The sequence below is a fragment of the Cheilinus undulatus genome, linkage group 8 (assembly GCF_018320785.1).
Source record: "Cheilinus undulatus linkage group 8, ASM1832078v1, whole genome shotgun sequence".
NCBI lineage: Eukaryota > Metazoa > Chordata > Actinopteri > Labriformes > Labridae > Cheilinus > Cheilinus undulatus.
This window is the reverse complement of record NC_054872.1, coordinates 48,636,286-48,651,275: the sequence shown is the minus strand read 5'-3', so window position 1 is coordinate 48,651,275 and position 14,990 is coordinate 48,636,286. Positions and strand designations below refer to the sequence as shown.

Genomic DNA, 14,990 nt, shown 5'->3' with positions numbered 1-14,990 from the left:
CGTTAAAGATTTAAAAATCATCTACTGTGTAGCCGGCCTTAGTGTGCAAACATTTTGAATAAAAAACAGACTCAGTCTGCAAAGGCCTCAAGGATGACCACACTCAGTTAATTTTCAAATCTAAACTAAAATACAAAGCCAGGGAGACCATAGACATAAGCAGAGTTTCAAACTGTGTTTCACCTTATCGTCATCTGATTGTACACACTAAGATGACTCAGCCAGACCTTAAGAGCACACAGCTGCTGTTTATAGTAAACATTTCACAGTGGAGATCTCTTACACGTGAGATTTCATGGAACCTCGCAGGTTCTAATGTGACTTCAGAAGAAAACAAACAGGGAGGATGATCAGCGCCCTTAGCCGACCGTTGTAGCATGTGTTATAGTTGCAACAAAGAGATGGTGACATCTGACTGGTGACACTGCTAGATCCACTCCCCCTCACTAGTTATTGTGGCTAATCTGTCAGAGGCAGTCCAACCTGGTAGCATTTTATGGAGCCCCAGACATGACATGGTCAAAAAGAAATTAAATTGAGGCCACAATATAGCTATATGTGCACACGAAATACTAATTCATGGCCATGAAATACCAAGTTGTGGCCACGAAAGAAGTATAATGTGCACACGTAATACTAATTTGTGGCCACGAAGTAGGTATAATGTGCACACGAAATACTAATCAATAATATTAATATCATTCCTGGAGAGCTGGGTAAGCAAATCGAGCGCACCTTCATATCCCAGTGTCCAAGTTGTACCTCCGCTGGTAAAACAACCTGGCTCTCAATATTCTGTTTAAATGCCTCTCGGTAATCATGGTTCCTTGCAATGCCAGGCTTTTCAGAATGTCTGTAGCTCATTCCCACTCTAAAACAAAATTCAATCATACTATCCCTGCCCATCGTGTAGCTCTAGCCCCTCTACTACCTCTACCTTAAGGCCGGCTCAGACTACACGATTTTTGCACTCGGTTTGCTTACCTATCTGTCCAGGAATGATATTAATGTTATTAATTAGTATTTCATGCACACATTGTACCTACTTCGTGGCCACAACTTGGTATTTTGTGGCCACAATTTAGTTTTTCGTGGCCATGAATTAGTATTTTGTGGCCATGAATTAGTATTTCGTGCACACATTATAGCTATATTGTGGCCACAGTTCTTTTTTTTTTTTTTTTTTTTACCATGTCATGTCTGGGGCTCCGTAGCATTTATATCAAACATGTTTAAAATTTAATCTAAATAGTTGGTTGCAACAAGCTTTGAAACAAGAAACGCCTCCATGATCATCACTCTGAACTAAAGTCTGGCTTATTTTTCTCAAGTGTGTTGTCAGCCTACCGATCACAAATGCATTCAAATGTTTAAATGGGTTAATTTTTCAGTATTTTAATTAACATGATATGAACCATGATAACTTCAAAGTCTTGAAAGAATAAGCACGTGCACAAAAAAATCTTAACAAAAAACTCATCAAAGAATTCTTAGTGAGGCCTTTTCGCTAAACTGGACTTAACATTTTAGCTATTATATCTTTTTATAAATCAATTTATACATTGACTTGATTGCTCAGACTAAAGCAATATTTCTACGTGGGTGAGCAGTGAAAATGTTCTTATTCAGAGCAGTTAAATCTGTATTCTTTTAACCAGCTTTCTCCGTGTGTTGTGAAAGCAGTTGTCATAGGGACAAACCCACAGAGAATGATCATCGTTTCTGCAGCTCTACAGAGCCGCTCAGCCTCTCTCCAGCTCAGATTTTTCATTTTACAGCACGTTTAATGTCTGCTTCAGTCTTCGGCACCATCATCAATCCCATTTAGAGCAGCAACAGGTCCGCTGTTGTGAGACACCACAGCTGTGACTCAAGCCGGGGGCTGCATGCCTCACGTTTCAACATGATCATGCAGCAAACAGGAGTCATTTTATGGGATCTGTTAGGTGTTTTTCTTTCCCCACCCAGACTATTTAGAAATCATGATTTCAAGAAGATGTGTTGCTTGGATTGCTGTTTTATAATCTCTACTGTTTTCATTCTTCTTCTGTGATGTATTTTTGTACCAAACACCAACGCAAACTCTTCATATGTGAACACATATCCAGCAATAAAACTCCATTCTGGTTCTGATTTGCTCTGCCTGTTGTCAGCGTGTTAGCATCCCTTACAGGTTGTTACTCCTGATGATCTTAACTGCTTTGGTGGAAATAATAGAGTCAATTACAAACAAAAACAGTGGGGCGCTAGCAGAGACTGTAAGGGGAACTCAATCTAGCAAGATGACAGCAATTTGGCCTGATTAATACTTCTGGATTAAATCTACATCACAGCATTGCTTTGTGCAGAAACTACTCTGAAGGAAACACATGCAGCCTGATGTGCATCTCCTAAAAGTCCCAACTCACGGTCAAGAAGATGCAGACTGCATTGTCTGTAACTGGATCACAGGGTAGCAGGAGGTACTGCTGCAAATTCAATCTAATCGCAATCATGATGTCAGGCTGTGCAATTACATAAAGGCATAAAAGGCTGCAATTATTTTTGCATTAAGTAGTACTTGAAAGCTTTAGAAAAAGGCCTGCGGAAAGGGCTTTAAGTTTAAAATGGGGCCACTATTGCACTTTGTAGACGTGCCTTTACTTTCAAAAAGAAAAAAATATATATATTTAGTGTTTTTTTTAAAGCAGGACTGTAAAAAACTTCAGGTTTTGTATCTTTAAATACCCCTTAATATTTGTCTGTTTTGAGCTGAGAAATATACACTTCAGAATGATCATTATTCACTGCATTTTCCTTAAAAATCAAGCAAGTAGATTCATGTTTCTGTTTATTGTTTGTAATTGCAATTGCAAATCACAGTGTTGTCCAGTGTGTTTGCAGTTGGACATTTTAACCAAATCGTGCAGCACTGACACTAGTTGACTTCCAGACTCTGAGGAATGTTTATAGTAGGGATGTTCCAGTACCATTTTCTCCTTCGCGATACGATTCCAATACCAAGTACTGATCCGATACCAGTGTGAACTTTCTGGACTGACTGTGCCGAGTAGCAAATTATTTTAGACCTATATTTGACTCAACAAATTGAATCATCATGTACAGCATCTCTGTGACCCTGTAGTTGTTTTTTCTGCTGATTACTACGTTTTACTCACACCAAGTTAAATAACAATAATACAGAGGGCTGCATCACTGCATGCGCTCCATCTCTCTCTATATTATGCTCTATCTGGGCAGCATGATGTGATCATAGAACAGCCCTCTTGACTGACAGACCCTCACAGAGGGAAAACAATATGGCGGTTAGTATTTGAGTTAGCATTTGAACTAGTGGTAATAAATGATCGCAATTCAACTGAAAAGGATGTAAAAGACATCCACTGTCATGTTTACTGGTGTGGACCTAATAATAAAAGTCCCCAAAAGTCACACAGGCTCCAAGCTCACTGAAAATGCTGCCACAAAGAATTCAAAGGCATCAATGGGAAGGCCCAACGGCTGGCTTCAAGAGGAAAAACAAGTAAGAGGCAACGAATTATGGTTTAAAAGCTATTTAACTTTCGATGAACTGTGTCACTTCTTGTCGTGTGCGACAGTGCTGGTCAGAAAGGCATTTCAACGATCACATTCAGAGAAAAACTGTCACACAGCCTCCATTCTTTGCTGCTGCAGTGGGTCCTTTGGTTCTTCTTCACCACTCTAAAATGGTCGCCCTTGCATGATGTGCTTTCTGGCAGTGAAGAAGAATTGATCTCCGGTTTACAGCGCTAACAGTTAGCATGGTCAAACAAAGCAAAACATAAAGCTAAACCAAACAGTATCGCATCGGTGCATAAACTCGTGTACTCAGCGATACAAATATCTGCATTTTAAGCCGTATCAGACATATTTCCGATACTGGTATCGGAATCGGAACAACCCTAGTCTATAGACCACAGGTGTCAAACTCAGGGCCCGAGGGCCAAATCTGGCCTGTGGAACAGTTAAATCCGGCCCGCAAGATGATCTCATTTTTCTGTCATAACTGGTCCATCAGTCTGAGGTCTGCAGATTTCCTCAAGTATAAAAATGTGAACTTATCCTTTATGATTAAAGATATCCTTGTTAAGTCACAAAATCTGAAAAAGTAAGGAGTAAAAATATTTAGATAAGAAGTCAGGAATGTGGGAAAAGAAATTCATTTGTGTTTTAATTTCACATTTTCAATTTAGCATCTCACAGTTAGGACTCAAACGTAGGATTTTGACTTTTTATTTCATACTTTGAGCATTTCAACTCAAAATTTTGACTTCTCATTTAATATTTTGAGCTTTAAGATCCATAATTCCTTTTTTTTTTTTTTGCAGCTTTTTATTTTATTTTACATTAACCAGGACAGCGGAATATAAAGGCTCAATAAGAGCAAGATGTAAACATATACAAATACATTTCTGTGTTTCTAGTGTCCAACCCTGATGAAACATTAAAAAATATTCATAATTTTAATTTTTTAGTGATATTTTGACCTTTTTAACCAGTTATTTTGTATTTTATCTCAAACTTTGACTTCATAATCCCATAGTTTGACCTTTTAGACTCACAATTTGAAATTTTGAATCATATTTTGACTTTAAATTTCATGATTACAAATTTTATTTCATATTTTGACCTTTTAAACTCATGATTTTGACTTCTTTCTAATAAATTTGCCATTAAAAAAAAATAATTTTCTATTTCAATTTCATTTTTTGACCTTTTTGAACTAATACATTCACTGTTCTTGATTGTGAGCCTTTAAATGTATCTTTTTTTAACTTTTTAAATGTCAAAATCATTTGTCATCAGTTCTAAGTTTTTATTTCATATTTTATTACTGGTGAAACAAGGTTGACAGTTTATGGTTAAAAAGGTGACCCTGTCAGGCCTTCAGGTTAGTCCTAAATCCAGAATCCGGCCCCTGCTGTGATTGAGTTTCACACCCCTGCTACAGGCATATTATGTGTGATATACTGTGATAAAAATCTTACAGACAAAGAATCGATTTGTCAAATCTACTTGCAGGCAAGTAAAAATTTCAGATGCATTTCCTCATCCATGTCTGTGCAGAAAATTCCTCTGCTGCTTTAGTGGCCATACTTTCCATCTCCTCTGGCACCTCCTCTCTTTTGTTCTTTGCACTAACTCCAGTATAATCAACTGCTGCGAGATATTTATCAGCCCCAACTCCAATATAATGCATTCAGTTTCAGTTTCTATAGTTTCCTGCACATAAACATGCAAAAATGAGCCAGAAAAAGGTGGTATAACAGTATAGAATGGATGGGTATATCCTGTGCTACACCACTGCAACAGACCCTAACCCAGGTCTCCTGGATTAAACGTCTTCTAAACTGCATACTGCAGCTAATAATCATGCACACATACCTGTTCCTAGGTAGAGCACGCTGTAGTGCTCATCGTTGACTGCCAGGACAATATCCGCCACAATATGAGTGATCTCGTCATCCGTGGGCAGGTCCAGGGGAGCCACACCAACAGGCCGGATCACGTCCTCTATTTCTGGGTGGTATCTGATAACCCCCAGGTTCTTGATGTCATTGTGACCTCCTGTTGTCGAGTTTTTGCTGACACACTGAGGAGGAGAAGTGACGTAATGGATTCAGAGCAGGCTGGCTTCTTGGATAAATAAAATGCCCTTGGACAAAGAATTTAAAATTGCTTTTCTTTTATTAGCTCATGTCTTTCAAAAGCAGCACTTCCGTCTTTTCACTGTTGAAAAGAAGTCTTATTCATGCATTTTCTCCCTTTATCTGAGTGCTGTTTTTTTATTCCCCAATTGCTGCAACAAATAAAAGGAAGAAAAAAAACATGCCGGTTTATCTTACCATCCCAGGGCGAGTGCCGATGAATGGACTGCTGTAGCCCTTCAGCTTGGACGTAGAAAATGCTTGGTCGATATCCTCGATGGAGTATGCACAGATCACATTTCTGCCCCTGAACAAAGGCAGAGAGAGGAGTAATTACCACAATAAAAAGGGTGCAAGTGGGTACGAAGGACGTACCAGAGAAACGGCTGGAATTACACCAGAGTCTGTCTGTTATCGACAGCTGAACGTGCCTCGGACTCAGCTTTTGTTAAGGCCAATTGCTCTGTCTTTTCCAATACATAACAATCATCCACATGGAGAAAGTTAAGACAGACACCCGGGAATGAAGCCAGAATAATAAGAGCACCCCCTGCTGGCTGGCTGGATCATAAACCCCACCTCCTCCATGTTAACAGATGGGACATGGGTCAAACTATAATCACCTCAAATACATGTTGACATATCTTTATCACACATGGTTTGTGCCTTTAAAGTTAATTCTCATCATGCTGATATATGCCCAAGTCTACATTTATCAAAGTTTGATGCCAAAAAGAGTGTCATGGCGTCATAATTAACAGCTCTGTTGACTAATTCTGGCTCCTCGTGTGACAGGATGTATGTGTCAGATGTGACTAATCCATTTCTTTTCATTCACCTTATTGCAGTGTAGGAGCTCAACAGTCTGGTTCCTTCAGTAAATATCCTGTTTATTTTCTCCATAACAGATTTGATTATGAGCCATAAAATGGCACAGCCATTCAGCCACTCAGGGTAGACTTACCACGAGCTGCCTGACTGTGAACCAATAGTACGCTTCTGTAGAGGACAACTCTTATTCAGGGGCTCAAACTCAAGAGCTATCCTGCCAAAAATTCCATAGAGGCAGTTGTATCTGTCATTGGTTATACATATTAAAGGGGCCATATTGTGCAAAAATCACTTTTTCAGGCTTTTCTAACAGAAATATGTGCCCCTGGCCTGTCCACAATCCCCTCAAGTACCAGAGAAATCCATTCCCTTCCACCATCTTTTTCTCTACCTTTCAGAAAATGTGTGCTGAAACAAGCTGTTCTCAGATTTTACCCCAGTGACCTCACCTGCCCCCAGGTTCAGTTGGCCCTGTTCTGAAGAAAGTTCCACCCTCTTGTTCTTCCTCTCAGCTTCCAGCTGAGATGCTGTATAGCTCAGTGGGTTACCCTGCTTGACTTAGTCTGGGAGATTCATGGTTCGAATCCCAGTCAGGTCCTGAACTTTGGATAGAAGTGTCTTTAACATCAGGAGTGCCACATCCATCTCCTGTGAAGGGTGTGGTCAGGGGCGGAGTCAGACAGCCAATTACCATTTAATAACCTTACAAGGCAGATGGATACGCCCATTTCTGTGTTGCTCAAAGGCTAATCCATCTTGCAAAGCTCCTGTCTGAACTGTTTCGGAGTGCTTAGAAAGTGACAGGACCAATCAGCGACGAGGGGCAGCACTTTCAGGCGCGGCGGAGTCGTGACGTAAGCAAGCGGCAACAACAGGTTGGTGCAATTTTGGTGGAAGAGATTAGCGTGGATGCTGCTAAAGCACCAGTTTTATCAGAACTTGATGACAATTCTTCATTAAAAGAAGAACAAAGAACAGCACTGAGTTGTTTTCAAAAAAGACAAAAGTCGTGTACTGAGAGATGGGCGGTAAACTGGTATTTATACCGTCACCGGTAAAATTTTTGCCACGGAATGGATTTCTGCAACACGGACTTCACCGGTTTAAATGCCTATGTTGTGCTGTGATTCACACGACAGGCATATCTGCTCCAACAGCTGGTGGAGAGAGTGAGCTGTGACACACAGCTCTGGCTGAGTCTAGTCAATAGCACGTTTAGCTCTAGCGTTACGTGTAGCCTGTAACTAATGGAACGTCTAGGACTTTTGCTGCTGTAACTAGACACAATTAGCAGGCAAACACGTGTTCTTTCCCCTCAAAGTTTGACGGCTATAACGCAACAAAGTCAGCGTACCATCTCTGTCAGCCTGCCTGGTGCTGTAACACAAGCTAAGTGCTGCTTTGGCTGGTCTCAGTTTGTCCAGAGCCCAGCGCTGCAGCTCTTTAAAAGTAAAATTTTAACTTATGACTTTCTTTTCTAAGTCCACAATGAGTCAAAGATCCAGGCTGCGATATTAAATGAGGTCAGAAAAGCTAATGTAAACTAGCTGCAAGAAGTCTCTGGTATAGCAGCCAAAGCTAAGCTAACTCAATGCTAAACACAATACTTCCATCAAGCTCTTCAAAATAAAAGTCCGCGGCTCTTATTTTTCTGAGACGCTTTTATTGTGAACGTCTTCACCAGGAAACGTGTTCAAGTCATTAATAGCTTAACACACCTCATCAGGTTAGAGATGAGAGAAGTTAGACAGAAGTAAAGCTAGAGAGACTTGAAAAAATCTAACATATTTCTGTGTTCCTATACTTAGAGATAAATTGAGTTTGCCATTAAAAGCTCGTTTTTAAGGGGAGAAGAGGGTTAATAAAACTTCAATTTGGATCAAAAAGCATTATCTCTTTTTAATTTTGTAATACTGTGATATAATACCGTTACCGTCAAAGGCAAGAAAAATAACGTGATATGATTTTTAAGGCCATATCGCCCAGACCTACTACTGACATGTCTATAGTCGTTATTCCTTGGTAGTTGCGCACGCGCACCTCAATCGCGGCTACGTCACGTGTTTTGCTGCTCTGATTGGCCCGTAGAGATGTGACAGACAGAACGTTCATCCAATCACACACCAAGTTTTTATCGAATCCTCTGCCCTTTCCCAAACGCTTAAATATTAAAGGTTTTCCAAATGGATGTGTGAACAAATCCATCTGGCGTGCCAGGTTAACCATTTAAAGCCACAGACACAGAAACGGCTTGTTCTGAGCAGGGCTGAAACAGAGGGGGCTTTAGACATGCAAAAATCCAATACTGGAGTGTTTTTTCAGCACCAGCTTTCACAGGCATGTTTTGGGACCTCTGAGAATAATATAAACTTATCTTAAAAGGGTAAAATATGTCGATCAATGCCGTCTTCACAACTATGCCCAGCAAGTTCAACTCTTCAAATTCAGTTATTATTCTGTTTGATTAAAGTGTTTTCACAGTAACAGCATAAGATTCAGATTTCAACCTGATTTAGCTCATTATTTTGTGTTTTTTGTCTCGTACTGTGGGTGTTTTAATTTCTGATGACTGAAAGCAATCCTGACTTCTATCTAAATTTCATGAAATAAAACACTAATCCTCAGAATTATTAATTATTTGAAGAAAAAACGAATGTCTTTTCTGACTTGCAGTCTGAAAATATGTGACTTGCCTAATAACTTCATGAGTCACTATTTCCTCAGTAATTAGGGAAATCTTCAGCCACGTCTTGCAGAAAATGACACCACAATCTGTTCAGTTCTCGTCTTATCAGATTTAACAGCTGATTTTTCTGCAGCATATGTTGCAAACTTTGCCAATGATTATCCATCTCATTGTTATTCCCACTGAAAACTGCTGTCAGATCTCAAAGAAGAGAGACCAGCACTGACAGGAAACTTTATTCAGTGTGATATGATGAAACTTGTGTGTGGGAGTGTGCGTTATGTGTCTGTGTCAGGAGGTGCTGCGTGTATGTGGTATTTACTGCCGTGTGGGTGGTTCCTGTGTTCTTCTTCAGTCCATCTTGGTCCGTTAACAGTTTCACAATATTTCTGTTCGCCATTTCTTATCACCTGAAATTCTTAACATGTCTCAAAAAGGTATTTTCTGTGTGGTAGAGGTAGAGTTTGTATAATCTTTCAAGTATCCATCCTAAGCTGGATTGAACTTGGATTAATTTTTTTAGGGTGAGCTGCAGAACTGTTGGTAAATCCTTGGTAAATCTTCAGCATGAAGTCTGAGTGAGCTGATGTGAAAATACAGCAGAACACAATCAGGAGAGTTCACTGTGAGCTAGTGATCGCTCTGTGCAGAACCAGAGACTGTACGCATACAAACAGAACTTCTATCTCCTCACACCTTGAGCTCTTGCATCAAGTTTGCTCTTTCGCTACCTTCTCCACTCCTTGGTTGTTATTGTGATTCTGTCCAACTACAGAGCTGTAGTTTAAAGGCATATACCAGATTTTCAGTGTGGCCTTGACTCCGTTGCTCCATGCACCAGCTTCATGTAGCAAAGCAGATGGATTCACCCGTGTATGTGTTTCTCGCAGGTGAATCCATCTAGCAGAGCTCCTATCTGTAGAGTTTGGGCTCAGTTAGAGAGCAACTTGACCAATCAGCATCAGGGGCAGTACTGTTGGGCGCAATGGAGTCGCGACATTAGCAAGCAGCAACAAGACTTTGGTGCAATTATGGCAGAAGAGATTAGCATGGATGCTGCTAAGGCGCCAGTTTAATTGGAACTTGACGACATTTCTTTGTTAAAAGAAAAACAAAGAACGCCATGGTTCATGTTACGCAGCTCTCTATGGAGTTTACTCCATGGTAGCGGCTATGTCATGTGTTTTGTTGCTCTGATTGGCCCATAAAGATCTGACAGACAGAACGTTCATCCAATCACACTCCGAGTTTTCTCTCAAAGACTCTGCCTTTTCCCAAACGTTGTCTATGGAAGGTTTTCCAGATATGTGAAAGAATTTCATCTGATGTGTCGGGTTAGTTCCTGGCACCAAACTCCTTAGTCACTGAGAAATGACTTCTTTGTTACCTCCATTGTTAACCAGTAGATGATTCTTCATTTGTTCATTGGTTATCTAACGTTGAAATCTTTGTTTGTTTACTGGTAAAAAAAAGCAGTCAATTCTTTATTTGTTCCCTGGTTAAGCAGCAGTCATTTTGCCATTTTTTCCTGGTAAACCAGCTGTAAAATTTTTATTTGTATCCCAGACATCTTGCACTTTTTTCTCTCTATGTTTCCTGGTAAAAAAATCAGACAATTTTGAATCTGTTCGCTGACTAACAAGCTGTTACCTGCAGAAATGACTATTTGTTTCCTGATAATCAAGCTGTGACTATTTATTTTTACCCCAGTGAAATAGCTGTTTCTTCATTTGTCTCTGGTAAACGAGCAGTTACCTCTTCATTTTGTTTCCTGGTATACCATCAATTACTACTCACATGTACAGTTAAGACGTTGTTTTTCCTCTATTTTTTCCTGGTTATCGAGCTATAAAATTGTATTTGTACCCTGGAACACTAGCAGTTAACTCTCCATTTGTTGCCTGGTAAACCAGCATTTATTTGCTCATTTGTACCCTAGTGAAGTCCCAATTATCCATCCATTTGTTTCTTGTTAAACCAGTAATAAATTCTTAATTTGTACCCTAAAAACTAGCAGTTTACTCTTTATTTTCTAACTGGTAAACCAGCAATTACTTACCCACTTGTATATTTAATAAGCTGTTAAACTCCCATTTTCTCCTAATAATCAGACTGTAATATTGTTATATGTACCCCAGGAAACCAGCAGTTAACTCTTCTTTTGTTTCCTGGTAAATCATAAATGACTTCGTCATTTGTGGCCTTCTTCAGTCACAATTATCAGCCCATTTAATTCTTGGTAAACCAGCCATAAATTCCTTATTTGTTCTTCAAAAAATTGAAGAATTGATTAGTTTCCTGGTAAACCAGCAATTACTTGCTCATTTGTACCCTGGTTAAGTCACAGTTATCAGTCCATTTGTTTCCGGGTAAACCAGTGATAAGTTTTTTATTTTTACCCCCAAAACAAGCAGTTTTATTTCCTGGTTTAAAAAATAAAAAAAACAAAAAAAAAACAGTTATTTTTCAATCTGTTCCCTGATTAACAAGCTATTACCTGCAGATATTACTCAAGTTGTTTCCTGATAAACCAGCTGTTATTCTTTATTTTTACACAAATAAATTAGTTTTTTCTCCATTTGTTCCTTGTTAAACCAGCAATTACTTGTACCTTGGTTAAGTCACAATTATCAGCCCATTTGTTTCTTGTTAAACCACTAATGAATTCTTTATTTGTTCCCCAAAAAACTAGCAGTTTACTCCTGATTTATTTCCTGGTAAAAAAAAAAAAAAAAGCTGTTCATTTTCAATCTGTTCCCTGATTAATCAGTTATTGTTTGCAGATATTACTAGCAGTTGACTCTTAATTTGCCCACTGATAAATCGACAATTACTTAGAAGCTGTTTTATTTCCATGTTTTCCTGCAGGCTTTAAAATTGTTATATTGACCCTAGGAAACTAGCAATTAATTTTTGATTAGTTTCCTGGTAAACCAGCAGTTACTTGCTCATTTGTACTCTGGTTAAGTCACAGTTATCAATCCATTTGTTTCCTGGTAATCCAGCGATAAATTCTTTATTTGTTCCCCAAAAACTAACAGTTTACTCTTGACTTGTCTCCAGTCAAACAAGCAGCTATTTCTTCATACATTTCCCTGTTGAACCAGCTGTTAGTTGCTTATTTGTATCCTGGTTCAAGCAGCTATCTCTTTATTTGTTTCTAGGTAAGCAGTTGATCCATTCCTCTCTGGTTCTTGTTAACTACTCCTTGTTGAACCAGCAGTTAACTCCTCATTCGTCCCCTGGTTTACTTCAGTAGAATCCTCAGTGAGCCCTGGCTAACCGGCTGTTATTCCTCATTGGTTCCCTGGCTCATAAACAATTTTCCGTCGATTCATCCATTGTCTTCATCTTATTCAGGATGGGGTAGCAGAAGGAGCAGCCTAAGTATGCTAACCCAGACATGCCCCTCCCCAGCAACATTTTCCAACTCCTTCTGGGGTATTCCGGGTCATTCCAGGCCAGGTTGAATTCATCTCTAGTGAGCCCTGGGTTTGACCTGAGGTCTCCAGGGAAGCAACCAGGAGGCACCTCGATCAGATGCCTTAGTCACCTCGACTGACTCCTTTTGAAGCAAAGGAGCAGAGGTGAAGCATGCTGGGGGGCATGTGAAGGTGTTGGAATCTGAGCATTCTAATCTTTAGTGGTGCAAAATCGTCCCGGGACTTTGAATGCCACCACTCTGGCAGGCAGTAATGTTTAATAAAACCCTATTGCCTCCTAAAGTCTGTTTTTTTCCCCCTTAATTTGGGACCTGCCACTCAGGAAGAGCTAAGCCAAGTGATCTACACAGTTCCACACAGGTGCACTATGGGTAGTTGAGATTTGAAGGCTGTGTGCATCGACTTCTCTTCAAGCTTCAGCGACCTAAAGGTCAGCCGTAACACCTGTCTCTTTGTAAGCTTACAGACATTTGAGAGTATCCTTGGAGAATAACAATTCAAGCTTCACCCAACATAACAAGGCGATCTGCTGCATCGTCTGTATTCACCTCATGTGGTCACATGACCACCATTGAGGGTTCACTATGCTTTTCATTTGACTTAATTAGATGTTTTATGGCTCTGACATGATAATGCACAGTGTCATTTCCTCCAAAATAAATGATTCTGTGTAATAATATATTTGAACTCACCATGCATTGGAGAACAGGCCGTACAGGACCCCTGCCCTCTTGTCCTGAGCCGTCAGCACCACGGCCTGCTTCATGTTGTTGTACTGCTGTTGAGTATTTCCTGCACCACACATCACCCGTGCCTTCATGAAGGTGGTCCACGAGTTTTCCAGCAGCGCTTTGATGCCACCTTCATCCACCTGGGAGTGACACACAAGACGACAGCGTCAAACCAGGGCAGCCAGGTTGCCAAACTGATTCAAATTCACCGTGCATGCTGCCGCGATGCGACACTGACCCCTCACCCACAAACACAGCTCCCTTTCTTTACTGACTCGGAGATCTCTGACATTTAAAAGGAGCAGCTTTTGCTCCTCCCGTCTCCGAGGATTCAGATTGGATCAGGAAGTGTGCAGCTTAGCTCAGCATAAAAACAGTCGAATAGTAGAAGTGGATAGCTTCGTTAAAGGAGCCCTCCAGCAATTAAGCGTGTGTCTAACACGTTGCATGCTTAGTGGAACAGGAAATAAGCCGCCATGGTCTAACAAGAAGTTAGCACACATTTATCAAGCTATTTAATGAGCTACAATTGCAGAGCCCAGAGAGACTGGGCAATGATGTGTTTAATAATTCTGCACAAAAGCTCCCTAAAGTTATCTTATAAATTTATGTGTGACAGAAGGATCTAAATATTATGGATTAAACATCATTTAGCTCTCACTTTAAAGCTACTTAACAGCATACAACAGAGAGAAAGCAGACATTTATAACCTAGTTTCATCTTGGATATAGTGATGACTGATTTACTACAGCTAAACATAATCAAGTTCACATTTTCACCTTGTGAGGGAGGATACCGATCTATAAGAGGCTACAGATCCTTGGATCAACAAACAGGGATTCAGTGAAGGATTGCACAGACTCTTGCAAAGAGAGAAATCCTTCCCTAACTGTGCTGCAGAGCTAGCAGCATCACTGTGTCCTGATTAAGTTTGTTGGGAGCTATTATGCATTCATTTGATGAAAAAACCCTCACTCCAATTTACGAATCCTGAGAAAAACCGGAAGTTGACGAGCCGCCATTACTGCGGAGGGTAAAGCCCCTTAACTAGCATACATTTGAATGAAAGCAGTCCAAAGAATCAACATAAACTGGAGTATTTTTGTTAAAAAACATGCCAGGGCGATCTGGGAGAACATGTGCAGTTTAAAGCTGCCATATCAGCAGTGGAAAACCACAACTTTTGAAAAAAGTGAGCGTTTTGAGCACAAGCATTTACTTCAGGAGGAGTGTCCCCACATGACTGCGTTTACATGGACTTGAGTATCCCGGTTATGAGTCATATCCTGGTTTTTATCATATTCGGGATACTGTGTTTACATGTGCACAGAGAAACCTGGTTATTCAGTTGATGGAGGGATAAACGACAAAAGCACAGCACTAAACTATCATCAAGCAGAGGACAACACTTATTTTTCTTTCCACGGTGAGGCTACTCAAATTAAACCATGACTGGATGTTGAAGTTTAAGGTGAACAGCGGTTGCAGCTGAATGTTTTGCGTGGAGGATATGTGGCTGTGAGCTGCTAATGATAGCTAATAAGCTATGGGCTAACTGGGAGTTTACTGAAGCTACTGGTTGTTTAATGTGTGACATGCAAAAACAAAGCAAATAAGAAGCAGCTCACC

General features: G+C 40.1%; 1 protein-coding gene across 1 annotated transcript in view; it reads right to left on the bottom strand.

The window, feature by feature from the left end:
• si:ch211-113g11.6 (uncharacterized protein LOC559008 homolog) overlaps positions 1-14,990 on the bottom strand; it is a 122,220-nt gene that overhangs the window by 43,635 nt on the left and 63,595 nt on the right. Inside the window, exons 8-10 of the mRNA XM_041793131.1 lie at positions 13,322-13,500; positions 5,868-5,976; positions 5,407-5,614 (exon numbers count right to left, since the gene is read on the bottom strand). Coding sequence (XP_041649065.1) covers positions 5,407-5,614; positions 5,868-5,976; positions 13,322-13,500 — 496 coding nt within the window. The remainder of the gene's footprint in view (positions 1-5,406; positions 5,615-5,867; positions 5,977-13,321; positions 13,501-14,990) is intronic.